This window comes from Callorhinus ursinus, unplaced genomic scaffold, assembly GCF_003265705.2.
Source record: "Callorhinus ursinus isolate GAN/ISIS: 27379988/994484 unplaced genomic scaffold, GSC_fseal_2.0 scaffold61, whole genome shotgun sequence".
Lineage (NCBI taxonomy): Eukaryota > Metazoa > Chordata > Mammalia > Carnivora > Otariidae > Callorhinus > Callorhinus ursinus.
In genome coordinates this window covers 4,780,350-4,805,753 of record NW_027397123.1, presented here as the reverse complement: position 1 = coordinate 4,805,753, position 25,404 = coordinate 4,780,350, and the positions used below count along the sequence as shown (strand labels likewise).

At 53.3% G+C, this 25,404-nt stretch overlaps 1 protein-coding gene across 2 annotated transcripts; it reads left to right on the top strand.

Moving 5' to 3' along the window:
• The first annotated feature begins 1,593 nt into the window (after nucleotides 1–1,593).
• On the top strand, nucleotides 1,594–23,469 carry WTIP (WT1 interacting protein). Of its 2 annotated transcripts, XM_025854373.2 has the most exons (8): nucleotides 1,603–2,384; nucleotides 7,627–7,728; nucleotides 16,939–17,006; nucleotides 17,163–17,225; nucleotides 17,390–17,520; nucleotides 18,386–18,437; nucleotides 19,062–19,130; nucleotides 22,195–23,469. In XM_025854373.2, the coding sequence occupies exons 1-8, from the start codon at nucleotides 1,715–1,717 to the stop codon at nucleotides 22,333–22,335; spliced, it is 1,296 nt and encodes a 431-aa protein (XP_025710158.1). In that variant the 5' UTR covers nucleotides 1,603–1,714; the 3' UTR covers nucleotides 22,336–23,469. The 2 variants fall into 2 exon arrangements, 1 of the variants encoding a protein (XP_025710158.1); XR_012375980.1 differs by lacking the exon at nucleotides 22,195–23,469 and having other exon boundaries at nucleotides 1,594–2,384; nucleotides 17,374–17,520; nucleotides 19,062–19,131.
• The last annotated feature ends 1,935 nt before the right edge of the window (nucleotides 23,470–25,404 follow it).

Sequence of the window (25,404 nt, the reverse complement as noted above, 5' to 3'; positions counted from 1 at the left end):
GGTCAGTGAAAGGTGATATTTCATTGTCGATTTTAATTTGCTCCTCTTTTCTCAGAGTGGAGCTCATTTCTCCGTGGGATGGCTCCTCTGGGTATTTGCTCCCTCAAACGCATGCGTCCACCTGTGCCTGCCCCCCACAGCCTGAGCTTGGTTGGCTGGGTGGGTGGGTGGGTAGGTTGGAATTCTGCAAGATCTGAGGGGCGCTGCCGAGGAGTTGCCAGGTGAGACACTGCTCAAATGCCAACTGAGGAGAATGGACCACCGCAGGCTTCTCAGCAATGTTGAGGCCAGAGGTCCTCTCTGGTCAAGCTGTGCCAACACAACCCCCCATTCAGGATCCCTGCTCCCTGCGACACCGTGGGCACCTTCCTGAAATTCTCTGAGCGGAAGGGGGTGCCTCCAAAGAGACAAAACTCTTCCACTCAAGTCGTTTTCCTGAATCCACCAGGTCACGACAGGTAACGGTTTGCTTTTCTCTACAAGCTGTTTGAAATACAGACTTTGTAGCTTGTATTTTGGGGGACAAAGCCCTAGTTACCTCTCGTTCACCGCCCCTCCCTCCCAGTGTGGTTCCCAAGGCCCCACCGTGTCCCAGTACCTGTGGCAGCCCAAGTGCTTTCAGGAGCCTCCTTGGTGCCTCACCCGAGCCCTTGAAGGCAGGTGCTGGAAAAAGGAGGTGTCCTCGCAGCTCTTCGTGACTGTCTGCCTGGGCGGCCACATCTGGGGCTCACCGGTCCACCGGCTTAGCCTGAGGCCTGCTTCCGGCCTGGTCTGGCCTTGGGGGCCTGCGCACAGCGACCAGGCGGGAGGACCAGTCCCCAACCAACCCCGGCTTCCAGCACTCGGCGCCTTCCCCACCAGGCAGTCCGCTCCCCCCTCCCCCCCGCCCCGACCCCGATGCGCAGGCCACATGGCTCCGGGGCAGGCTGGGAGCGGGGGTCGGGGGTCAGTCGAGGTCCTGAGGGGCCCATCTGCACGAGACGCACAGCGTCCTCCCGGGTGCTGGAGCGGGAGCAGCGCTTCTGCTCCCCGGGCTGAACTAGTCCGGCCCAGCGCCTGAAACCCTGGCGGCGCTGGTTAGTAAGATGGGAGGATGTGGGAACCGTTTGTCAACTGCTCGTATTTCTTAACTCCGGCCGGGACTGGGGGAGCCGCCTCCAGCTCAGCCCGCGGGAATCCGGGACCTTTCTAGAGGCCCGACGGCCCTGGCGCACGGCGGCGCCCGCCTCGGTCCGCCGCGCCACCGCCGCCGCTTCGGCCCGCGAGGCCGGCTCCCCGCTGCAAGCCCCGGCGTCCCGGCCCAGCCTCCGCGCCCCTCCAAGCTCCCGGCGAAGCGCGGCCACCGCCGCTCCGCCGCCGCCGCCGCCGCCACTCCCCCCACATTCCAGAGGCCGCAGCGCCGTCTCCTTCCTCGCATTCCTGCCCCCACAAAGGAGTCCCTCCGCCCCCCGCGCGGCCGCCGGGAGGAGGGGGCGCGGCCCGGCGCCTACGAGCGCGCATTCCTCCGCCGCGCGCGCCACTCAGCGGAGCGCCGCGGCCCCCGGACCGCGCGTGGCCGGCGGAGCGACCCCGGCCCGGCGCCGGCCCCGCCCCGCCCCGCGCCCAGGGGTCCCGGGGCGGGCTCCGGGCTTGGAGCGGACGATGCGGCGGCGCGGCCGGAGCGGCGGCGGGAAGCGGAGGCGGAGGTGACGCGCCGGGGCCGGCGGGCCGGGCCATGCAGCGCTCCCGGGCGGCTGCGGACGAGGCGGCCCTGCTCCTGGCCGGGCTGGCCCTGCGGGAGCTGGAGGCGGGCGGCGACTCTCCAGGCCGGGGTCGGCGGGGGCCGCGGCCCGGGCCAGGAGACGAGGCGGCGCAGGCGCTGGGCCGCAGAGGGAAGGGCGGCGGCGGCGGCGGCCCCGAGGCCGGGCCGGACGGACTGAGCCGTGGGGAGCGAGGCCCGCGACGCGCGGCGGCCCCCGAGCTCAGCGCGCAGCCTGCGGGCAGCCCGCGGGCCAGCCTGGCGGGCTCCGACGGCGGCGGCTGCGGCAGCGCCCGCTCCAGCGGCATCAGCCTGGGCTACGACCAGCGCCACGGCAGCCCGCGCTCCGGCCGCTCGGACCCGCGCCCCGGCCCCGGGCCGCCGTCGGTGGGCAGCGCCCGCTCCAGCGTGTCCAGTCTCGGCTCCCGCGGCTCGGCCGGCGCCTACGCCGACCTGCTCCTGTCCGGCGCGGGTCCCGCGCCCACTCGCTCCCCGGAGCCTGCGGGGCCGGCCCCCTTTCCTCTGCCTTCGCTGCAGCTGCCCGCGGGCCGAGAGGGCGGCCCGAGCGCGGCGGAGCGGCGGCTGGAGGCGCTGACCCGCGAGCTGGAGCGGGCGCTGGAGGCGCGCACGGCGCGGGACTACTTCGGTGAGCGAGCCCGGCCGCGCCGCCCTCCGCGCCCGGCCCGAGCCCCCCGCCGCCGTCGGGGTGGGCCGCGCGGAGAAAAGCGTGTCTCGGTGGGGCTGGGGGGGGTGGGGGGGGTGAGTGAAAGCCGCAGGGTCCGAGGTTTATTTAGAGCGGCGACTTCGCCTGTGAGTCTCCGGCCGAGGAAGGGGTTCTGGCCAAATGAGTTGGTGCACTCACTGCTCTTCAGTTGAGGAACAAGTCCTGTCGGTAGGCGGAATTAGCCGTTTTCGGATCATTTCTTCTTCATCCTTAGCGTTTGCCTCTGCTCATCCTGCATTGCGCTTTGTGATCGTCAGTGTAGGACCCCGCGGTGCTGGTGTGCCCGTAACTCCCAGCAGTGTGGGGAGTGGATAGGAGCAGGGAGGTGGACTGGGCCAGGTGCCACGGGACCCTCCTGACCCGAAGCTTTGGTAATGGCAGTGACCGGAGGCAGAGTGTGTGAGGGAGGGGAAGCCCACCCTGAGGTGTAAGGGGACCAAGCCGGTCACACTGGGCTGTCCTTGCTCTGGGCTGTGCTGCGTATATGGGCTGTTTCCAAAGGGAGTCCTGCTTCGCAGCAGTTACAAAGCGCACCAGTCTCTGACATCCTCTGTTTCCCAGTCAGACCCTGGCCTCCCCATCCCTAAAGTTCTTTGGATAACTCGTAGGACTCTTAACTGCGGTCCCTCCCTCCCTTACGGATAAATAAGGAGGAAGGCGGAGGCACCTGGCTTTGAGCGGGCGCGGGTGGGAGTGCTTATCAAGCCCAGCAGGACCGAGGCTGTCCAGGGGTTTGTATCTTTCATGCGTTCATTCCAGCCAGCAGCTCAGGACCGCCCTGAACTGGATCTTGAGGGAGGAGGAGGCTGTATGTGACAGACTAGGTGGGGGCATTCCGGGCAGGAGAAAGAATGTGGGCCAAGGGAGGCGAGTAAGGATGTGCATTGTTCCACTCTGCGCCCAGGGTGACAGCCTGGGAGGGCTCAGGTGTTCAAGGGAGTGTCTGGGCCGCAGGGTCGGTCTGCCCTTGGGATGGGGCTCGCCCAGAAGGGTTTCAGGCCCATCTGGAGAGTTGGGGTGAGAATGTGTGGTTTGTTAGGTCTTGCGGCTGTCGGTCGGGTGGCTTGGGAGCGCCGAGATGGGTCAGGAAACTGTTTCCTCTCCTGCTGGGCAGGTGCCAGGAGCCGAAGCTGCGGTGGTCTTCTTAAGAAAACGTCTCCTGTGCTCTCTTCAGGCGAGACTGCTTGTGTCCTGTCTCCCTGCACTGCAGGGCCCCGGGGGGGTGGGGGTGGGTTCTGTGAGCCTCCGCAGCTGCTCATGGCTCTTTGTGTGAAGCTGAGCTGGCCAGACCCAAGCAGGTAGTGGGAGAGTGAAGGGCTGAAGCTGGTGGGTCATCCTTTCTAAAGGGGCCCAAGGGAGCCACCGAGGAGTGGGAGGCGAGGGATGGTAGGTCTTCTTTTTTCCAAGGGAAACCAGATCTAGGTAACATTTTCCTAATTTATAAAAATATGGGCAACTATCTGCTTGAATTGCTGATAACTTAGTGCTGATATTTGAGTTTTGGGAGCTCTAAAAAGGGGCAGTTTCATTCAGTTCAACTTGAATAATGCATGGTTCTGCAAAAGGAAGTCGGCAGGTAGCATGAGCTCAAAAGGGCTGTCTGATATTCCACATCCTCCGTGTGTTTCTTCCTCTCTGTGCCATCCCCCCTTCTCCTTGGCCTTGACACTTGCTGACCTCCTGGCCCCTCTCTCCGTTCATTGACATCTTTGGAACGTTCCCTTGTCTCCTCACCAAGTTCCACCGCCCTTAGCCAGCCAACAGCCTCGGGCTTGCGGAACCTTTTTTTTTTCCCCAGAACCTCTTTGGTGACCTTCCTCCCTTCTCTGGAGCCACCTCCTCCCAGGGCCACACCCTGTTTTTCCATCCTCGGGCGGTCTTCAGTTCTGACTGCCACCTGGTCTCACTGGTTCCTCGAATCCCCTCTGCCCCGCAGACCCCCGACTCCGAATCAGTGCCCCAGCACCCTTTTTTGCTGCTATACTGGGGGTGGGGGGTGGGGTGATGGTCTTGACCCCCTGTGATCTTCTGGGCACCACCCGTCGCCCTAAGCCTTGGTCCGTTTTCCCTCTTTTATTCCCTCAACAATCTTCCTGTCTCTCTGGCTCTTGCGCTTGCTTTCGACTTTGCTGAGAAAGTTGAGGTCCGCAGTTGCAGGCCGCCTGTTACCCTCTGGGTGTCAAGTCCACGTCCAGAGCTGAGGACCACAGTCATTTCACCTCCAACCCCCAACTCCTCCACCTTCGGCTTTCCTCTTTCCACTGGCCCTTTTTCTTTGGTTATAAGGATATACAAAGGGTCTTCCATTAAAAAGAAAAGAAAAGAAACAAGGCGAGGAAGAAGCAAACCCACTCTTGTATGGCCACAAAGGCTCGCTGCATGCTCACCCTTCCTGCCTGCAGTCTCCCCTCATGGGACTGAGCCGACTCTTGCACAGGACCCTGGTGACGCCCGAGCCCAGCCGGTGCTTGCCAGGCCTTGGCCTCTCACTGTTACATCCCACAGGTGGTGTCCACTCTCTCCAAAATGCTGCACTCCCTGAATTTTGTGCGGACTCCGTGCTCCTGGTTCTCTTTCTTCGGTGTCTTTTTATTAAAGTGATGCAAGCACGTATTTAGGAAAAAAAAAGCAAACAGAAGCAAAAGTGAATCCTACAGAGTCATAGCCTCCCCTCCTGTCCCGCCTCCCGTCCTGCTTCCCACGGGGCAACTGACTTTCACTCTTCACCACGGATTCTGGTAACTTAGGAACGTGACAAGGTCAGGTGTTCGGAGGTGATGGACAAGGGTAAGGGGGAGGCGGTTGGTTATTTTCACTTTAGAAAGATGAGTCTAGCAGCAGTTTGCAGGATGGACTGTTCGGGGCCGGGCGTTGAGGACGCTCTTGAAATGGCCTTTGGGATGAGAGTTGGTGACGTTGAATCAGGCCACTGGAAGTGAGGGGAAGGGAATGAAGTGGCAATCAGGGAATAGAGGAGCTGAGATTCAGCGTTGGAGGTGACAAAGAGAGGGTAGACCTAGATGCTTCCCGAAACCCAGCTACACGCAAGTGCTGTTTCCCGAGCCGGAACCCGGAGGCAAGAGCAGTTCTGTGGGAAATCCAGAGCTCTGTTCCGGATCTGCAGTGGTCTGGGGCCTGCTGGGAGGTGGATCCGTGACTCAGGGGAGAGGTCTGGGCTGGGGCAGAGCGCCAGGAGCCCTTGGCAGGGGGTGAGGCGTTGAGCCGTGGGTGGGACCCTGGGCAGCCCGGGTACAGCCGCGTGTGGAGACCTGCGGGCCTGGTGTGTTTGGCGTCTGCATTTTCAAAACATGTAAGTTAGTAATTGAGGGCAGAAAGATTTCACATACAAATCTAGATTTCTAGCTTCTTTGGAAAATTTTGACCCCTTAGCAACTCTGGGCCTGCGTTCCCACCCAGTAGCCATCCACAGCCGAGGCTCTGGTTCTCCATTCACCTGGGTCCCCCTCGGCCGCCTTGGCGTGCCTGCCTGGTTTTGAGGACATCCGAGCTGGCCCTCCTTCCCCTGGGGAGGCCGAGGAATGGGAGGCCCAGGACAGTGCAGGGAGCTCCCACTAGGGCTGGGACGGGAGAAGAACCAGAAAGTTAGGTGTGGGTCAGATCCTGGAAAGGAAGGAGGAGGAGCCGGTCCACCTCTAGAGCAGGGTCAGGACGGAAAGCCTGGAGGTCTTGCACAGTCAGGAGACGGCTGAGTGTGGACTGAGCTTTCTTGACTTGGGGCAGTGGTGATAGGCGAGAGGCTCAGCCATGGTTAAATGCTAACGAGAGAGATCTGGGAGAAAGCAGGAGAGATGGTGAGGGCAGCATGTCCTGGAGCAGGCAGCAGACTTAAGGTCTAGAAGCCCATCTTCATGCCCTGGGGGGTGTGGGAGACCCTGGGTAACTGAAGGGGACTTCCGGGCTGGCGGCCTACGTTCTGGGTCCCTGGCATTGCTGGTCACCCTTTTCCTTACTTCCCCTTCCCTGCCTGCTGGGCACTGTGCTGCTAGGGGTGGTCCTCGATTCCCTCCAGGAATCCCTGATGCTTGCATGGCACCTTCCTCCCTGATTTCTTTTAGACCGTAGCTCAAATGTCACCCTGTCACCGGGGTCTTCTCCTTCATCGTCCTATTTAAAACTCACACACTCAGGTAGATACTTAGTCAGCCCTATTTTCCTCCATAGCACTTATTTACCTCTTGTCATCTGTCCGCCTCCACGGGCGCAGAGGCTCCTCGAGGCTGGGGACCCTTGGTGCATGGCAGAATCTCCAGCACCTAAACTGTGGGGTATGTGGTAGCGCAGCAATGTCGACCGACGTGCTGGTTAAACAAAAGAATAGATTCACCTTCTGCTCCAGATGAGGAAAGCAGGGCTGGGGGAGCTCAGTGACCCTGCCCTGGTTATGCCTGTGTGCTCTTTATTCTTTCTGGCTCAGAGACAGCGGAAAGGATTTTGTGTCAACCCAAGAACAGGTCACTGGTGAAGGGGCTCAGAATGACTTTCTAGTATTAACATGTCATTAATAGGGGCGCCTGGGTGGCCTAGTCAGTTAAGCGTCTGCCTTCGGCTCAGGTCATGACCCCAGGGTCCTGGGATCGAGCCCCGCATCAGGCTCCTTGCTCAGCGGAGAGCCTGCTTCTCCCTCTCCCTCTGCTCCTCCCCCTGCTTGTTCTCTCTTGCTTTCAAATAAATAAATAAAATCTTAAAAAAAAAAAAAAGATTATTGAGAGAGAGAGAGAGAGCATGCGCACGAGCACATGGGAGCAGGGAGAGGGGCAGAGGGAGAGGGAGAATCTCAAGCAGACTCTGCACTGAGCACGGAGCCCAACGTGGGGCTCAATCTCACCATCCTGAGATCACAACCTGAGCCGAAACCAAGAGTCAGACACTTAACCAACTGAGCCACCCAGACTCCCCGCATGTCATTAACATTTTGCTGGCAAGGATGGTATTGGTGAGCCCTGACTCTGTGCTGGGTACTCTCCTTACCTCTTTGAGTCCTCAAACAACCACGAGCACAAAACCCAGGATACCCGTATTGTTCCCACGTCAGCCATTAGTAACTGAGCGGCGGAGGCCTTGGGAAGTTCATTCGCCCAAGGTCAGGCAGCATCAGGGCAGTTCTGGTGCTAACCTCGGCTCTCTCCTGCCTCTCTTCCCTTAGGCATCTGCATCCAGTGTGGGCTTGGCATCTACGGAGCAAGGCAGGCGTGCCAGGCAATGGGGAGCCTGTATCACACAGATTGCTTCACCTGCGACTCCTGTGGTAGGTAACCTCTTCCTTGGCCCCCTTGCACCACGGACCCCCTTGCACCTAAGTCCGAAGCAGATGGAGGACCACCCAGCTCTGGCCCGGGTGGAGCGTGGAGGAAGCTGAGTTGTAGCCCCTTTCCTTCTGGACCTGGACTGTTCGGGAGGCCCAGACCCCTGGGAGATCTGCTGGGCCCTGGGGAGGGAGGCGTGGAACCAGGGAGGAGAGGTTCCTGGCCATAGGGAAGGTCTGCCCCTGGGGCCCTCGGCGTTGGGGCCTCCCTCCTGTGCAGGCTGCTGATGTCTCCTGGCTGCCTGGGTGTGGGGCTGATACTTCTTTTCCCTGCAATGTACCTTTTCTCCCAATTTGACACACAGTATAAACTATAAATGTTATAATGTAAGTAGACAAAGTTGTAAAAAGAAAAAAGTAGCTGTTACCCAACCAACCTAATAAATCTACACTCTTAATTCTACTACCATTCCTTCAGGCTTTGTCCCCAAGCAAATGTCTTTCATTTATTTACACTAAGCATTTTAATATTTTATTTTATAGAAGTGTAATTCGTGCACAGTGTTAAGTCAGGTAGTCCCGAGAAGCTATTTTTATTTTTTTTAAAGATTTTATTTATTTATTTAATTGAGAGAGAGAGACAGCGTGAGAGGGAACACAAGCAGGGGGAGCAGCAGAGAGGAAGGGAGAAGCAGGCTCCCACTGAGCAGGAAGCCCGATGTGAGGCTCGATCCCAGGACCCCGGGATCATGACCTGAGCCAAAGGCAGTTGCTTAACCAACTGAGCCACCCAGGCGCCCCCCCGAGAAGCTATTTTTGCAATAGCAAAAAACCACTCATTTTTCCACTCCTGGTCCCATTCCCCAGCAGCAACCGCTTGATATTTTTTTAGCAATTTCTAGATCTAGTAGACACCTTTCTATCTATAACGAGCATACGTTGCTCTTTTTTCTTTAATTTTAAGATTTTATTTATTTATGTATTTATTTATTTATTTATTTAGCGCAAGCAGGGATGTGTCACTTTTAGCCTTACTTTTGCTATGACAGATGAGGAACACGTTCTTACACTACCCGTTTCTCTTTCTTCGGTTTTCTCAGTGTACTCCCATCATAAATTGCAGTTAAGTCAGTCATCCAGGTTTATGTTACTTTGACTATTTAAAAATTCACCGCAGAGCCAAGAATTATACTGTGATTACATTTCCCCCCCCCCTTTTCCCCCCTTATAGTCTTTTACTTTTCCTGGAGTTTTTTTTTTTCTTTTTTTAACCTTTTTTCCCCTTGTATTGGCTTGTTTCATCATATCTTCTCCCCCACCCCAGGCTCCATTATATAAGGCATCCTACTGAATTTCCATTGGAAGACTCAGTCTGAGTTGGTTGTCCTCTGGACCCCTGTGGAGTGCCCATTCTGTGTCTTCCTGTGTATACTCCCTGAATTGAATCCACTATTTCCTGGAAGCTTTTTGCTGGGGATGACAGAGAAGGTGCTGAGGAGGCTTAAACTTGGAAAATATTTTTTGGCTAAGTGAACTGGGAGCCCAGAGATAGGGCTGGCTTCAGGTTGGGATTGATCTAGTGCCTCAGGCCCTATGAGTAGCTTGGCTGGGTTTCCCTTGGGTTTGGCTTTTTCCTTAGGGCAACTTCTCTTATGGTGGTGAAATGTCTGAGACTTCTATGATACCCCACTAGTCTGGAGGAAGAGGGGGCATCTCTTCTAGTTATGTTTTTAGAAACTTCTTTCCTAGAAAGCACCTAACAAATATCTTTTTGTATGTCATTGGCCAGAGCATCTCACACATCCATTCCTGACCCAGTTTCTTGAGTGGTGGGGAGGCCTATGATTGACTGACTTGCCTGAGTCTCTGAATAATACCGTAATAAGGGAAGAGAAGTTATCTTTATACTAGTGTAGCCCATCCATGGATAATGGGAGTGGATTCAGGTTTCCCTTGAATGAGCCAGGTTGGCTGAGGTAAGGTTGGATACTGAACAACTTGGAGGAGAAGGAAGGAATCAAAGCTGTGAAGCACTGCCTACAAGATTTTGCTATCGTTCTCTAAGAAAGGGCACGTGGGAGGTCAGTGTTCTGAATTCTGCTATGTCTGAAATGCCTTTACTCTACCCTCGTACTAGATTTGGAATAGATTTCCAAATTTGAAACAATTTTCACTCAGCCTTTTATTTTTTTAGAGATTTTATTTTTAAGTAATCTCGACATCCAACATGGGGCCTGAGCCTACAACCCTGAGATTAAGAGTCGTACTCCCCGAGGACTAAGCCAGCCAGGCACCTCTCCCTCAGCATTTTGAAGTCATGGTTTCGTCTTCCAGCAGCCACTGTTGCAGCTACATTCTGACGCCATCCTGATTCGCGTTTGTGTGTGTGTGATCCACGTTTTCCTTTGGGGAGCTCTTGGGAGGAGGTCTGTCATGTTGCACAAATCCTGGCTATAATGGCCTCTGGAAATGGCTGTGTTCTGCACACGGTGGCGCCATTTACGTAGATATAACACAGTGGTGCTTCTGACGTCGTACAATACAGCAGTAGCCTGACTTAGGATATCTTATTTATGTTTAGTGTAGGCTTTTAGCCATTGTGGGTGCGCTGGGCACACACAGAGCCCTCTTGGACTGGAGATTTGCCTCCTCAGTTCTGGGATTTTTTTTTTTTTTTTTGGTACTATTTATTTTATTCCCGTCTTTTTTCCTCCGGAACTGAATTCACCAGTGTTTAATCAAGATAATACATTATGTCCAAGTTGAGTTTATTTGAAGAATCCTAGGGTGGATTCACATTAAAAAATTCATTAATGTAGGCATGCCTGGCTGGCTCAGTCGATAGAGCATGGGACTCTTTTTTTTTTTTTAAGATTTCATTTATGTATTTGAGAGAGAGAGCAAGAACAGGGGGAGGGAGAGGGAGAAGCAGACTCCCCATTGAGCAGGGAGCCCAATGCAGGGTTTGATCCCAAGACCCTGGGATCATGACCTGAGCTGAAGGCAGAGGCTTAAATGACTGAGCCTGGACCCAGGTGCCTCTGAAGATTCAGGTCTTTTATCAATTTGGGGAAGATCTCAGCTATTTCATTTTCAAAAGTTGCTTCTCTCCCATTCTGTTATTTATTTCTAGAATTCAGGTTAGGAGTATTAGACTTTCTCATTCTTTTGTGTCTTTTTTTTTTTTTAAAGATTGTATTTATTTGTTTGAAAGAGAGAGAATAAGCGTGGCGGGGGGCGGGGTGTTGGGGCAGAGGGAAAGGGAGAAGCAGGCTCCCTGCTCAGAGCCAGATGTGGGACTCTATCCCAGGACCCTGGGATCATGACCTGACTTAACCGACTGAGCCACCCAGGCACCCCTCTATTGTGTCTCTTAATCTCTTCCTCTCATATTATCCATTTCTCTGTCTCCCATTCTGTTTAATTTCCTCAGATCTGTCTTCCAGAAGCCAGGATCCAGATCATTTTTTTTCTCTTCAGCTGTCTTTAATCTCCTATTGAACTCTTTCACTGAGTTTTTCATTTCATTGATTGGATTTTTTTTTTTTTCTAGAAGTTCTCTTTGGTCCTTTTTTCAAATCTGCCTCAACATTTTTGATAGTGTCTTGCTTTTTATCACGATTGAAAATACATGAAGAGTGTAAAACATACTAATCTTGAGTGTATTACAGCTTGATACATTTGTACCTGTCTATGTGCCCATGTAATCACCATTCAGATCAAGGTACAGAACATTTCCATCATCCCAGAAGATTACCTTATGCCCCTTCCAGTCATCAGTACATGACTTTTAAGCTGTACTGATGATCACCATAATTTGGTGATTATAAATAAAACTGTTGTATTGTGTCTATGTCCATTGACAGATCTTTATACTTATTTTTATTTTTTTTAGATTTTATTTTATTTTTTTAAAGATTTTTTATTTATTTATTTTGACAGAGAGAGACAGCGAGAGAGGGAACACAAGCAGGGGGGAGTGGGGGAGGGAGAAGCAGGCTTCCCGCTGAGCAGGGAGCCCGATGTGGGGCTCGATCCCAGGACCCTGAGATCATGACCTGAGCCAAAGGCAGACGCTTAACGACTGAGCCACCCAGGCTCCCCTAAGATTTTATTTTTAAGTAATCTCTACACCCAACATGGGGCTCGAACTCACAACCCTGAGATTGAGTCGCATGCTCTACATACCGAGCCATCCAGGCGCTCCTATACTTACTTTTCTAGCAGTGGAGTTTCTGGGTCCTGGAGTCACTCTAATATATGCTGCTAAGCACTTTACCGTAGTAGACGAAGCAGTTTATTATCCCATTGGCAATGTATTAGAATTCCAGTTTTTCCTCATTCCCGCCAGCATGAAGCATTGTCAGTCTTCAGCCATTCTAGTGGGGGTGGCGTGGTATATTAATGAGATTTTTTTTTTAAGATTTTATTTATTCATTTGACAGAGAGAGACACAGCGAGAGAGGGAACACAAGCAGGGGGAGTGGGAGAGGGAGAAGCAGGCCTCCCACGGAGCAGGGAGCCCGATGCGGGACTCGATCCCAGGACCCCGGGATCATGACCTGAGCCGAAGGCGGACGCTTAACGACTGAGCCACCCAGGCGCCCCTATTAATGAGATTTTAATGGGAATCTCTCTGATGCGTAGTGGAGGCTCATATACCTTTTTATGTCTGTTGGCCATTTGAATGCCTTTGTTTGTAAAATGACTATTGAAGTCTTTTGCCCATTTCTAAATTGGGTTGTTTGACTTTTATTGATTTATAGGAGTTCTGTATGCATCTTGGATACCGGGTTCTGTGTTGGATATATGTGTTGTAAATTCCTTTCCTGACCTATTCTTGCTTCATTACCTTCTTAATGATGTCTTCTGATGAAGAGAAATTCTTAGTGAAGTCCAATTTATCTTTGTTTTCAGTTACCGCCTTTAACGTCCTGTCCAAGAAGTCTTTGTAGTGTCAGGTTTCGGACATCTGTTTTTATTTTGTAAGCATATTAAATACTCGCGTTCTGTGTCCAATAATCCTAATATCTAATGTCTTTGAAGTCCTGCCTCAGTTGTTTATTGTTTCTCTTCACTCTTGGCCGTGATACCTTGTTTCTTCACATGTTTTCATCATTTTTGATTGTGGAGGTCTGTCTGCGGGAATTGGGTGAGGTCTGTGTAGAGGGGGGTTTCCCCAGGGCGTCTTTTCAAACTTTAGTAAGAAAAGTTTTAAACTTGAATAGGGGGCAAAATTGTTTTTCTCTTATGAGTATTTTGGCAAGTCTCCATCAATCTTCCAGCACTTCTTTACTGTGGCACATAACGTTTCAAGTTTATCTTTGTGTGTGTGTGTGTAACTGAGTTCAGGTTACAGATGGTATAGCAAACAGATCTTAAGTATATAGTTCAAAGACTTTGGATACATGTATATGTTTATGTATCTCACACCCCTAACAAGGATACAGAAAAATTTTAACATCCTAGGAACTCTAATCTTGCCCTTTTTTAGTTGATGCCCAGTATTTCCCATCACACCTGCTCAATCAATGTTCTGATTTCTCCCACCATAGATTAGTTTTGTCTCTCCTAGAACTTCATATAAATGAAGTCGTAGATTATGTCCTATTTTGTGGCTGAATTTTTTTTTTTTTTTTTGCTAAACGTTATTTTTTTTAAGTCCCTGTGTCTTTTTTAAATGATTTTATTTACTTATTTTTAAAAATTTTATTTCTGTATTTGACACAGAGAGAGAGAGCACAAGTAGGGGGAGTGAGAGAGGGAGAAGCAAGCTCCCCGCCAAGCAGGGAGCCCGATGCGGGGCTCGATCCCAGGACCCTGGGATCATGACCCGAGCCGAAGGCAGACGCTTAATGACTGAGCCACCCAGGCACTCCTACAGATTTTACTTTATTTTTTTTTTAAAGATTTTATCCATTTATTTGAGAGAGAGAGAATGAGAAATAGAGAGCACGAGAGGGAAGAGGGTCAGAGGGAGAAGCAGACTCCCTGCTGAGCAGGGAGCCCCATGTGGGACTCGATCCCGGGACTCCAGGATCATGACCTGAGCCGAAGGCAGTCGCTTAACCAACTGAGCCACCCAGGCGCCCCTACAGATTTTATTTTTAAGTAATCTCTACACCCAACGTGGGGCTCAAACTTAGCCCCAAGATCAAGAGTCGCCAGCTAGGCGCCCCTAATCCACGTATTATTAATAGCTCACTCGTTTTTATTGCTGAGTATGATTTTATTGTATGAATCTACCACAAGTTGTGGTAGATGCACACACTGATGGATTGTGCTGTGAACATTCTCATACAGGTCATTTGTGGACAAATGTTTTCATGTCTCTCTTGGGTAAATTCCAAGGAGTGGAATTTCTGGGTCATAGGCTAAGTGTATGTTTAACTTCACAAGAGATTGCCATACTTTTCCAAAGGGGTTGTGCCATTTTCATACTCCCACTAGAAATGTTAGGGATGTATTATTCTACATGTTTGCCAACCATTGGCATTTTCGTCTTTTTAATTTTAGCCATTCTAATGGATGTGAAGTGGTATCTTGTGGTTTTAATTTGCATTTCCCTGATGACTAATAAGGTTGAGCTGCTTTTTGTCTGCTTCTTGGCCATCTGTATCTTCTTTTATGAAGTCTGTTCAGGTCTTTGGCTCAGCTTTTGAATTGAGAGTTACTTTAAGTCTTTTATTATTTCGTTGTAAGAATATATATATTCTGAATACAAGTCCTTTTCAGATGTGTGTTTTGTGAATATTTTCTCATAGTACTTTTTTTTTTTAAGTGGGCTCCAAGCCCAGCATGGAGCCCAGTGTGGGGCTTGAACTCATGACCCTGAGATCAAGACCTGAGCTGAGATTAAGAGTCGGACACAACCAACTGAGCCACCCAGGCACCCCAATTTTCTTTTCTTTCTCTTTCTTTTTCTTTCTTTCTTTCTTTTTTTTTTTCTTTCTTTCTTTCAAGATTTTATTTATTTATTTGACAGAGAAAGACAGCAAGAGAGGGAACACAAGCAGGGGGAGTGTGAGAGGGAGAAGCAGGCTTCCCGCTGAGCAGGGAGCCCGATGTGGGGCTCGATCCCAGGACTCTGGGATCATGACCTGAGCCAAAGGCAGACGCTTAACTGACTGAGCCACCCAGGCATCCCGCCCCTATTTTCTTATAGATAATTTAAAAATATATTTAATGATATCTATATCTGTCTATATATTTTTAAGTTTATTTATTTTTTTAGTAATCTCTATACCCAATGTGGGGCTTGAACTCATAACCGGAGATCAAAAGTCACATGCTCCACTGACTGAGCCAGCCAGGTGCCTCTTAGGTTTCTCATTTTTATGTTTAGGTTGATAACCCACTTCATATTATACTTTTTTTTTTAAAGATTTTATTTATTCATTTGAGCGCAAGAGTGTGAGAGAGAGAGAGCACGAGCTGGGAGGGGGGATGTGGCAGAGGGAGAGGGACAAGCAGACTCCCTGCTGAGCAGGGAGCCCGACATGGGGCTCATTCTCAGGACCCCGAGATCATGACCTGAGCCAAAGTCAGATGCATAACCGACTGAGCCACCCAGGTGCCCCTCATTATATACTTTTGTGTGTAGTGTGAGGTGAGGAATTGAGTTTCATTTTTGTTTCGTATTTCTTTTTTTTTCTCCACTTGTCACAGCACCATGTGCTGAAAAGACTTTGCTTTCCCACTTGTGTGTTTATTGAAATATTTATGGGCCATTTTTGCACTCTTTTCTGTTTCACTGATCTTTCTGTCTTTCCTTACCCCAATGTTACACAGTCTTGATTATTTGAAGTCTTCAGATAGGTAGTGTAAGTCTCCAAGCATTGTTGATCTTTTGCAAGATTATTCGGCTATTTTAGGTTCTTTGTATTTTTATATAAATTTTAGAATTGGAAGTCAGCCCTCAACACAAGGCTTTGAAAGAAGAAAAAACAAAATTAGAATTGGCATGTCAGTTTCCGCAAAAAAATGAGAATGCTGGGATCTTAAATGCGTGGCATTGAAGTCTAGATCAGTTTGGGGAGAATTAATATCAGGATGTTTGAAGCCATGAAGATGATTGTCAAGGACTGAGATTTTTCTCCTTACTTGTAAGCTGACATGTTTATCTGCCACTGTTTCGCTGATGCTGACTGAAGACACGAGCCCCCTGGGGCAGAGGCGTATAGCCCTGCAGACAGGATGAGCTTCACCTCTGAATCATTCTGCATGCCCTTGAGTCCCACAGGGGTGATGCAGAGGGGCCCAGGTGGATGCTGCACATGTAGTCGGTCTATGTCAAGGCTAGGGAACCCTGATGTTTTATAATGGGCAGTCAGCAAAGCTCTCTGTCCCTTGTTTCTCAGGAACACATTATCTGTATTATAATGGACAGCAGACAAAACCTGCTTTCTACTTCAGAGGGAGATAAGCTAGCTCTGTCTTCTAAGCAGCGTGTTTCACAAATGTCCTCGGGGAGGTAATTGAGAATGAACGCTGCTGGTCCTCGGTAAGATGGGCAGAAATGTGAGAGTCCCAGCGGAGAGCCGTCTTCCAGCAGTGGTACAGCGCTCTCTTTACGGAGGTCTTTCGAAATTTCTCTTAGCCAAGTCTGGTTTGGCAGGGTGAGGGTCACACATGTCTTTTATTAAATTTATCCCTCAGTATTTTGCAGGGCTTTTGGGATGCTGTTAGGAATGCAGTTTTAAATATTGCAAGTTCATTTTCCCATCATTTGTTATTGCAATATACAAAGATATTTGGTTTTCACCTTCTGATCACCTATCCTAGAACCCTGATAAACTCATTTATTAGTACTAGTAGGGTTTTTCTTCTAAGATTTTATTTATTTACTTTGAGAGAGAGAGAGAGAGAGCACTAGAGAAAGTAAGCATGAGTAGGGGTAAGAGGCAGAGGGAGAAGCAGGCTCCCCGCTGAGCAGGGAGCCCGATGTGGGGCTCGATCCCAGGACCCTGGGGTCACAACCTGAGCGGAAGGCAGACGTTTAACCGACTGAGCCACCGAGGCGCCCCATGTTCTGTTTAATTAAAAAAAAATTATTATTAGCACAGTAATAACCTAATATTAAAGGGAAATGTTAAAATTTGCCCATGATCTGCTTCTCATCTGTTGGAGGCGAGTCCTGAGAAATGGAAACGGGGCCCCATCCCCGGGTTCCAGGGGCCCACGGACCCCCTTCTCCATCCCCGTCCTTTGTAGGCAGACGGCTTCGAGGGAAGGCATTCTACAACGTGGGTGAGAAAGTCTACTGCCAGGAGGACTTCCTGGTGAGTCAGAGCAGGTGCCCGGCCGGCGCCATGGGTGGGAGCAGGGGAGGCGACCCTCCTGCTTCATGTGGAGGCCCGGGGCCAGGAGGCAGGTGCTGGCTGGGCAGCCAGGGCCCCTTTGTCACATGACCTTCCGGACCCTCTGTCCCCTCGCAGTACTCCGGGTTCCAGCAAACAGCTGACAAGTGTAGCGTGTGTGGACACCTCATCATGGAGATGGTGAGAACCTCCCCCAGCCTCCTGGAGCCCCCCTGCCACGGGTGGTCTTAGGACCCACCCTTTCACCTGTTGCAGACCTGCCAAGGGCTCAGAGCCAGAGCCTCTTCCGGGGGCTGTGCTGAGCCTTCCATCTGCACTGACCCTTCAGTGCCTCCCACCCCCAGATCCTGCAGGCCCTTGGGAAGTCCTACCACCCAGGCTGTTTCCGGTGCTCAGTGTGCAACGAGTGCCTGGACGGGGTGCCTTTCACCGTGGACCTGGAGAACAACATCTACTGCGTTAGAGACTATCACACGTAAGTAGCCAGTGTGGGGGCGGGGGGGCCATCACACGTGAGTAGCCAGTGTGGGGGCGGGGGGCAGGTGGGACTCCCGCCATGTCTCCTGCCTCCTCCGGAAGCAGTTTTCCAACGGGCCTGTCTGTCTTCTCTCCATTCTTGGCCTTGCCACTTCCAGCCTCCCCTGGTGCACTCAGTGGCTGCGGCAAGGCGTGGATCTCTGCCTTAAGCCCTCTCTTGCGTGATTCAGCCCCCAGCCGTCTCTTTACTTTCCTTGTCTTTGCCTGCATGTTCCCCCTCCTAGTGGGGGCCGGGGGACTCGCCAGGCTGCCCCACCTGCATCTGCCCCTCTGCTCCCAGTGGCGGGCTGGGCCTCTTCTGCCTGGGGTGGGGGCTTGGAGTCTCTGCGGCCATCCTTTCCCTGCCTGTCTGGTATCCCTGTGATGAGCAGCCAATCGTTCTGCCCTGCTGGGTCTTCAGGCCTGGCCCTCTGAGCCCTGGTCCTGTGCTACTGCCTTGCACGGGGTGGGAGCCCCACACAGATCCCTGAAACTCAGTGTGCGGCCAGGCTTTGTAGGGGTCTCAGCAAGGGGAGGCCCAAACCTGGACATTAGGGGGTAGGGAACTCACAGGGAGTGTGAGGGAGAGGGGAGGGAGAACCTGAAGCCATCCTGGAGGAGGTGATGGGGTGGATGTGAGTTGGCGAGCCAGATAAAAGGCCAAGAAGGCACCACAGAGGTGGCGCCCAGCCCAGTGTGTCCACACAAGGAAAGGGGTCCTGATGCTTGGGCCATGTCAAGGGGCTACCGTGGGTCGGTCTGCCTTGCTGCCCTTGGCCTCTGGCCACTCAGCTGGTCACTTCTGGTTTCCTTTATTCTTCCAGGGTTTTTGCACCAAAATGTGCCTCCTGTGCCCGTCCTATCCTCCCTGCACAGGTAGGAACCACTCACTGGGAGATGATCAGGTGCCTGGCCCAGCCCGGCCTCGGCCTGGTTCTGCTCAGGTTGGCCCCAGGTCTTGGGAGGGATGAGCAGATGCTCCTGTCCCATATCCCTCAGGCCCATAAGTACCCATGCATCCCTGCATGAGTTAGAAAGTTGGCCCTCAGCTTCACTGCCCATGGACAGAAGGATCGCTCCCAGGGTCTGTTAGCGGTGCAGGCTGAGGTGGTGGGGGGAGCAGGCGAGGGAAGGATGCAGTCCAGGCAGGAGACATCCTTGGGTGGGGCGGCTCTCTCGGCATTGTGTCTCCCGCACGTGCTGGTTCTGTCCCAAGCCGGCGTGCCTGGGGAAGCAGGCCTGGCCACGGTCTTTCCTGACTGCAAAGAATGGAAAAGAACGTGTGTGCACACAGTGACACCCACGTGACCGCTCTCGCGGATGCGTGTGCGTGCTGTCATGAGGCGTAGCTGCGGGAGGATGTCCAGGCGTGTGCCCTGCCCATGGAAGCAGCAAAGTGGGCGTGAATGCACGTCTGCCGTGACAAGACCGTGTTGTGTAGGTGTGTGCACCTCAACCCCCAGCGTGCTGATTGTGTGCAAACCCCATCTCGTCCTCCAGGGCTGTGAGACCACCATCCGTGTGGTGTCCATGGACAGAGACTACCACGTGGAGTGTTACCACTGTGAGGTGAGCCTGGGGCCCCCCGGGAGTGCTGGTGGCTGGGGCAGCCCCCCTCCACCGGGAGCTCCTTTTCTCTGTGTTCTGTGGGCCCTCCTCCTCCTTTATGATTCTGCCCCATTCGCCCTGCCCTCCCCAGGGAGCCCTCTCCCTTCTCCCCAAGATATGTTCTCAGCCCTTGTTTTGCATTCAGTCACCTATTTACTGAGGATTTACAGTGTGTGGGGGTGCTGGGGATGTACAGAGAATAAAAATAAGGAGTCCCCACTGTTACGGCAGTCATGAGTGCTCGCACAGTATCTGTACAGGGTTGGTATTGCTATCAAGGTGACTTGTCAGAGTACATAGGAGGCCTTGGAGAATCAGGGAAGGCTTTCTGGAGACAGTGACACCCAAGCTAACATTTGCAAAATGAGTTACCCAAGGAGGCCGTAAGAAAGGCATTTCTAGGCAGTGGAAGCAGAATGTGCTTAGGTGCAAAGGTGACTGCGTTGTTTTGAGCCAACGAGAAGTTGGCAGGAGCTGGGGACATAAGGCTATATGCCAGCTGAGGCGTGTGGACTTACCCTGAGGGTGGTGGAGAATGATCGAGGAGGATGACACGATGGCATGAGCATCTTGGAGAGGGTGCTCTTTGCCATGCAGAGAATGAACAGAGGAAGAGAGCGTGGGGCTGCGGTTCCCGGAGGAGGCTGGTGGGGTCAAGCCTGTGGTCTTGGCTTCAGGGTAGAACACTGAGTTGTGTGATGGTCAGGTAGCTAAAAGGGACTGGACTTGGGCCATGACTGGATGGGGCAGGTTGGGGGTTAGGAGGTGTCCATTAGGGCTCCGGGAAAGAGCGAGGGCGAGAGGTGGAAGGAAGAGAGGCTCTCATTTGGGACACTGGGGACTTCTGGGTGGAGATGTCCTTGGGGCAGCTAGACGTGCTGGAGTTCCAAGACTGGCTGTAAGTGTAGGAATTTGGGAGTCGTGGGCACACACAGCTCTCTCCTCTCTGATACTCTGCCCTGTGGTTTCTCATCGCCTTGGCCTCCCCGGATTCTCAGTGCAAGGAGACCAGTGGGCCCTCTTTGGGCAGCCTGGACAATCTCTTCAGGTAGTAAGTTGGGGCAGTTGTAGGGCTCACCTCATGAATCTCCCTTCTCTCAGAGATCACTGACCTGCCTTGTCTGTCATCTGGGGTCTGAGAATCAAGTGTTTCCTATCTTTTACCTGGTTTTTCACTGTTAAAGGTAGGATGGGAGATTCAGTCCTTGTTACTGTCATGGCCGGACACCTGAGTCTCATCATGAACATGTAGGTGAAGCCAGGGGAGTGAATGAAGTCTTCCAGAGAGAGCTGTGGGGGCAGGGGCGGGGGCTCAGGATAGCCCAAGCAACGCCAATGTTTAGGGGGTGCATGGAGGCAAAGCAGCCATATGGGGGCGCCAAGAATGAGTGAACAGAGGTAGGAGAGAAACCGGGAAAAGCACGTTGGGTTTAGGGCCCCAGTGAAAAGCGGTGTCCATGAGAAATCTTCAGTAGCAGTCAAGGGTCTGCTTGGAACCAGGTGGCCTCAGGTGGGGCAGGTGGCCCAGTGGGAACTGGGATCCTGCTGGGGGACCAGGGAAGGAGGAACAGAAGCCCGCATGGCCTACAGAAGGGCCACGGTGTCCCCTCTGACGTAACAGAGCATCCTGTCTGCTTCCTGGGGACGACCGCTAAGCACAGGGAAGGTTGATGCTGAGAGCCAACGTACAAGGTGAGCTTCAGGTGATGCACAGCCAGAGCCTTGGGGCTGCCGTCCCCAGGGAGACCCTTGGCCAGGAGTGAGGGTCTCCAGGCCTTCGTGCTCGGCCCCTCTCTGGAGCGTGGTGGGTAGCGGCGGGGCCCGGTCAGGGTCCGGTAGCAGGACAGGGACATTCCTGGAATGTGACTTGTGTGGAGCGGGGCAGGTGTTGGTCTCAGGGCCTTCTGGGAACAAATGTCAAAGCAGGCTAGCTCTGGATGTGGTGAGAGTGTGACCAAAGGGGTCTCCTTGGGCTGGGGGGCAGAGGAAGGAAGAAGCTGGGCAGTTGGCCTTGCCCCAGTCCTGACAGCGCACCCTCCATGCTGCCCTTCCCGCTTCCTGCCAGTCATTTACTGAGGTCCAGTAAGAATCTCACCACTTGTTAACACAGACAATTCACCTATAAAGTATACTGCAGTGGTAAAACGGTAAGGTACGGGACAGAAAACACAACTCCGTGTTTACTGATCTCTCCCGATTTTTCTCCTCCGTCTCTTAAGGTGCTGGGGTCAGGTAGCTGACCTCCCCACCTCCCCCCAGTCACCAGTGACCCCTGTGTGGTAGAATCCAGGAGACACTTCTCAGTTGTCACTGTCCTGACCTCTCGGCTTTCTGCACGCCGACCCGCCCTCCATGACTCTCTTCACTGTTTCTTTAGGACCATCCATTTTTAGTTTTCCTAATTTTTATTTTCCTCTCAAATCCCTCTGGCTCAGGTCTTCCTCTACTTTCCGCTTCATGTGGGAGCCTCTGCGGCTTAGCTGTGGGTCCGCTTCTCTTTTCTAGTTATCTGCACTCCCCGGGGAGACATAACCGGTTGTTTGTTGAGATTTTATTTATTGCAGAGAGAAAGAGTGAGCAGGGGGAGGAGCAGAGGGAGAGGGACAAGCAGACTCCCCGCTGAGCGGGAGCCATATGCGGGGCTCCATCTCACCACCCTGAGATCATGACCTCAGCCAAGATCAAGAGTCGGAGGCTCAACTGACTGAGCCACCCCGGCGCCCTAATCGGTTGTTGTTGAAAGCCATACCACATTTCTGGGCTGATGCCCCCGTGGCCTGCCCAGCCCTCCCGCAGATTCCAGCAGATTTCAGGCTGGTGTCCGGCTACCTCCCTCCTCACTGCCTCCTTTGGGAGTCTAAGGGGCATCTCCGGTTGGCTGTGGCTGACCCTGGGCTCCAGATCGCCCGCCCCCAAAGCCAAAGTCCTTCAGAAGTTGCACGGGGCCCCAGAGATCCGCCCCACCCCATTACTCTCCTGTAACCCCCCTCGCTGACTCTGGGGTTGGGGCTGTGTTCTTCCCTAGGACTGCGGGCTGCAGCTGAGCGGGGAGGACGGACGCCGCTGCTACCCCCTGGAGGGCCACCTGCTGTGCCGCCGCTGCCACCTGAGGCGCCTCCGGCCAGGCCCCCTTCCCTCACCGGCCGTGCACGTCACGGAGCTCTGAGCGCGGAGGGGGAGCCCCGCGTGTGCGTGCGTGTGCGTGCGTGTGCGTGTGCGTGTGCGTGCGTGTGCGTGAGAGAGCGCGCCCGGGCGGGATGGGTGACCAGGTCAGTGTCGCAGCTCCGTGTCCCGGGGGCGCGGCTGCCCCGCTAACCCCCCCCCACCCCCCACATGCCATCGAGCTGTCGTCCGAGGGGCCGGCCCCGCGGCGGAGCTGCTTCTATTTATTCACCGTCTGTGCCTCCTCCGGCCGCTTCCTTCCTTCCCGGCCCTGCCCGGCCTCCCCCCCGCCCCGCACCCCCCGACCCCGCCGCCCCACGCCGGCCTTCCGTTCCCGGACCCCTGCGCCCCGCGGCCTCGGGCCGGCTCCCAGACCGCGTGCAGGGGCGCGGGGTGCAGGGCCGCCCTCCTCCTTCCTCTCACCGGCCCTCCGTTTCCCGGTTCAGAAGGGGCCCCGTCTCAGACCTCTCCTGGAGGGGCAGGGGTGGGGTCTGGCAGGCGGGGGTTGGCGGAGGACACGCGTGTTTGCGTGTCTCATAAGAGCCTTTGGTGGGTGGGAAGGGCGTCCTGTGCGGGTGGGGTCACAGGAGGGGGTGAAGAATGACACCCTTGGGGAGCGGGGGCCTGCCGAGGAGCCCTGCCTTTGGCCACAGTGGGATTTGGTCACCGGGATTCTGATGGGTGTTTTCAGCCACCATCTCGCCCGGGTCTCCCCATCCCTGGCTCCAGGCTTGGGGACCACCCCTCCCTCCAGCCCCCTCCGCTCGCCATCCTTCAGCCTTGGGAAAAGAACCTTCTCACGCAAATTCCAGCCACAGGGCTCTCGGTCAAGAGACACCACGAGGGGGCGCCCTGTCCGCGTGGCAGGGCGAACACCTGTTGCAGGAACGCTCTGCGTATCAGGCTCCACGACAAAAGCGTATGATTTGACTTAAATTAAGTTTTTCCTTTGAGAATATTTTCATTTTCTTTAAAAGAATATAGTTTTCTTCTAAAAACTTGGCCCACGGTTGTTATTTCTTAGACAAATTACAAGAAACTCACAAATGTCCTATTGGGAGATCATATAGCTAGTTTTCAGGCTGTAAAAACGTTGTATTTTAACTATTTTTGTATAAATCCTTCTAAAATCTCAAAATATGTGTTTGCTTTTCAGACTTCGGAATAATGTGGGGTTTTGTGTCCGTGTCTGAAGAGCAGTGACCTAATGAAATGTGGTTTGGGGAAATGCAGATTAATTTTCTTTCTCTGAAAGACACATCAGCATTGGGAAGCTGGGACTTCTCAGCGATGGCTTATGTTGGATTTGTACCCGTGGGTGGCCCCTGCGGCAAGAGACCCCTAATCATGATAACCCATCAGTGGGATATTTTGACTTAAGTTCATTTGTGCCTGAGTCACCAGTGAGGTGCTCCTGGCCACTGCTCTTGCCCTCCCCTGTTAGATGTGGTCTCTTTGCTTGTAGGATCACAGCTGGGGAAGCAAGGCTGTAGGAATCAGAACAGAACGTTGTCCCAGATTGCCTTTTGGAATTCATCAGAGAGGAAGCGGCAGCTGTTGGGGGCCAGCTGGACTGAGGCCTGGAGCTGTGGGGCCCCCTGGCGGACTGAGGGGAGCAAGTACACGGGTAGTTTGGTGTTCACCAAGTATCTGTATAAAGGCAGAGGTTGTCCTGGGATGGGGGAAGTGTGTGTTTTCTGAGAAGGGGACTTTGATAAGATCAGGGTGGCTTCTTGGAGGCGGTGATCTCAACGGGGCAAGAGAGTACATTTCAGGAACGGGAAGCTGTTTCTGGCTTTCTCTTACTACTGAGCTGGGTGGTTTTGCTTTCTAGCCAGTTACTGCAAAGCTTTCTTCTGGTTGTCCTCTCTTTTTGCTTCTGACGTCAGAGCTGCTGCTTTGCCCTTGGTCTCTCCTTGCTGCAAACTCACCCGTTCTCTTTTCTCTTCCTTTGTGTGTGCTGTGCAGATGACCCCTGACCTCTCAGCCATGGAGGTCACCACCCACACCTGCTCCAGCCTGGTTACTGCGTCTCCCTAATCCAGCGTGGGGGGAGTCATCACATTGTGGAGCCCACTCCGAGTTCCTGGGCCATGCATTGTTGAAAGTCAGGGCAAAGGAATGCGTGGCCCTGGGGGGCAGTGGCCTTGTCTCTGTCTGCACTTGGCTCTTTTTCTCTGGGCTCCAGGGCTCTGTGTCGCTTCAGTCAGGACTGGTGACCGCCACTGCCCCTTTTACTGCAGAGCCTTTGCACACGCTGTTGGCTCTGCCTGGATCCGCTTTCCTTCCTGGTTAAATCCTTGAGCTCTCAGCCACAGGAATACATCAGGCTTCCAGGTATCACACGACACTGAAAACCCGGAATCTGGGGTCCTTGCTCTCCAAGCTCATTTTCCCAAAATCTTCCAGTCCGTTTTCAGGAGTTATGCTGACCTGATGGTTGTTGAGGCTGAGGGAGCGGTGTGAGAGCCAGACTCTGAGCCAGGTAGATTGCCCATGACTCTCCAGCCCTGGGTGCCAAAGCCACCTGCCGTTAGGTTATCTCCCTGGATGTTGGCACCTAACTGCCTTTGATCACTGCTGTACTTTGGTGTGTCATACTGATGTCTGTCTCCTCACTCGACAGTGTGCTCTCCAGGCCGGGATCTGTCTGGGCTGTTCACTCTTGTCTCCATGCTGCTCTGGCCTTTGGGGTCTCAACTCAGGACCCCACCACCACATTGGTTTGCAAATCTGAGTGCAGCCTTAGTTGCCCGTTGGAGGAGCCGGAGGTGGGATGTAAAGACCCAAGAATAGGGGTTTGCACAGATACTATACACACTGCACATCGGGTGTGTGCAGAGGTGTCCCAGGTGGTACACTTCCAGGTGTGCCTTTGTGCTGGGGTGCCTAGAGGCACAGACCTTTGAGTGCTGGGTCCCTGCTGTGAGTGTGTGTTTTGTGTGTGTGCGTGTGAAAGAGAGAGAGAGAATCCCTGAGATACCGAGAAAGATTGTGAGTGAGTGCATGTTTGAGAGAGAGCATGAGAGATTGATCAGGAGAGATGGTGAGAGAGAGAGACATTGTATGACAG

Bases quoted from the DNA above. Each gene is read 5' to 3' on its own strand.
- WTIP (XM_025854373.2), top strand. From the start codon at position 1,715: ATGCAGCGCTCCCGGGCGGCTGCGGACGAGGCGGCCCTGCTCCTGGCC. The intron at 7,729-16,938 runs GTAGGTAACCTC...CGTCCTTTGTAG, and splicing joins CTTCACCTGCGACTCCTGTG to GCAGACGGCTTCGAGGGAAG. The intron at 17,521-18,385 runs GTAAGTAGCCAG...TTATTCTTCCAG, and splicing joins TGCGTTAGAGACTATCACAC to GGTTTTTGCACCAAAATGTG.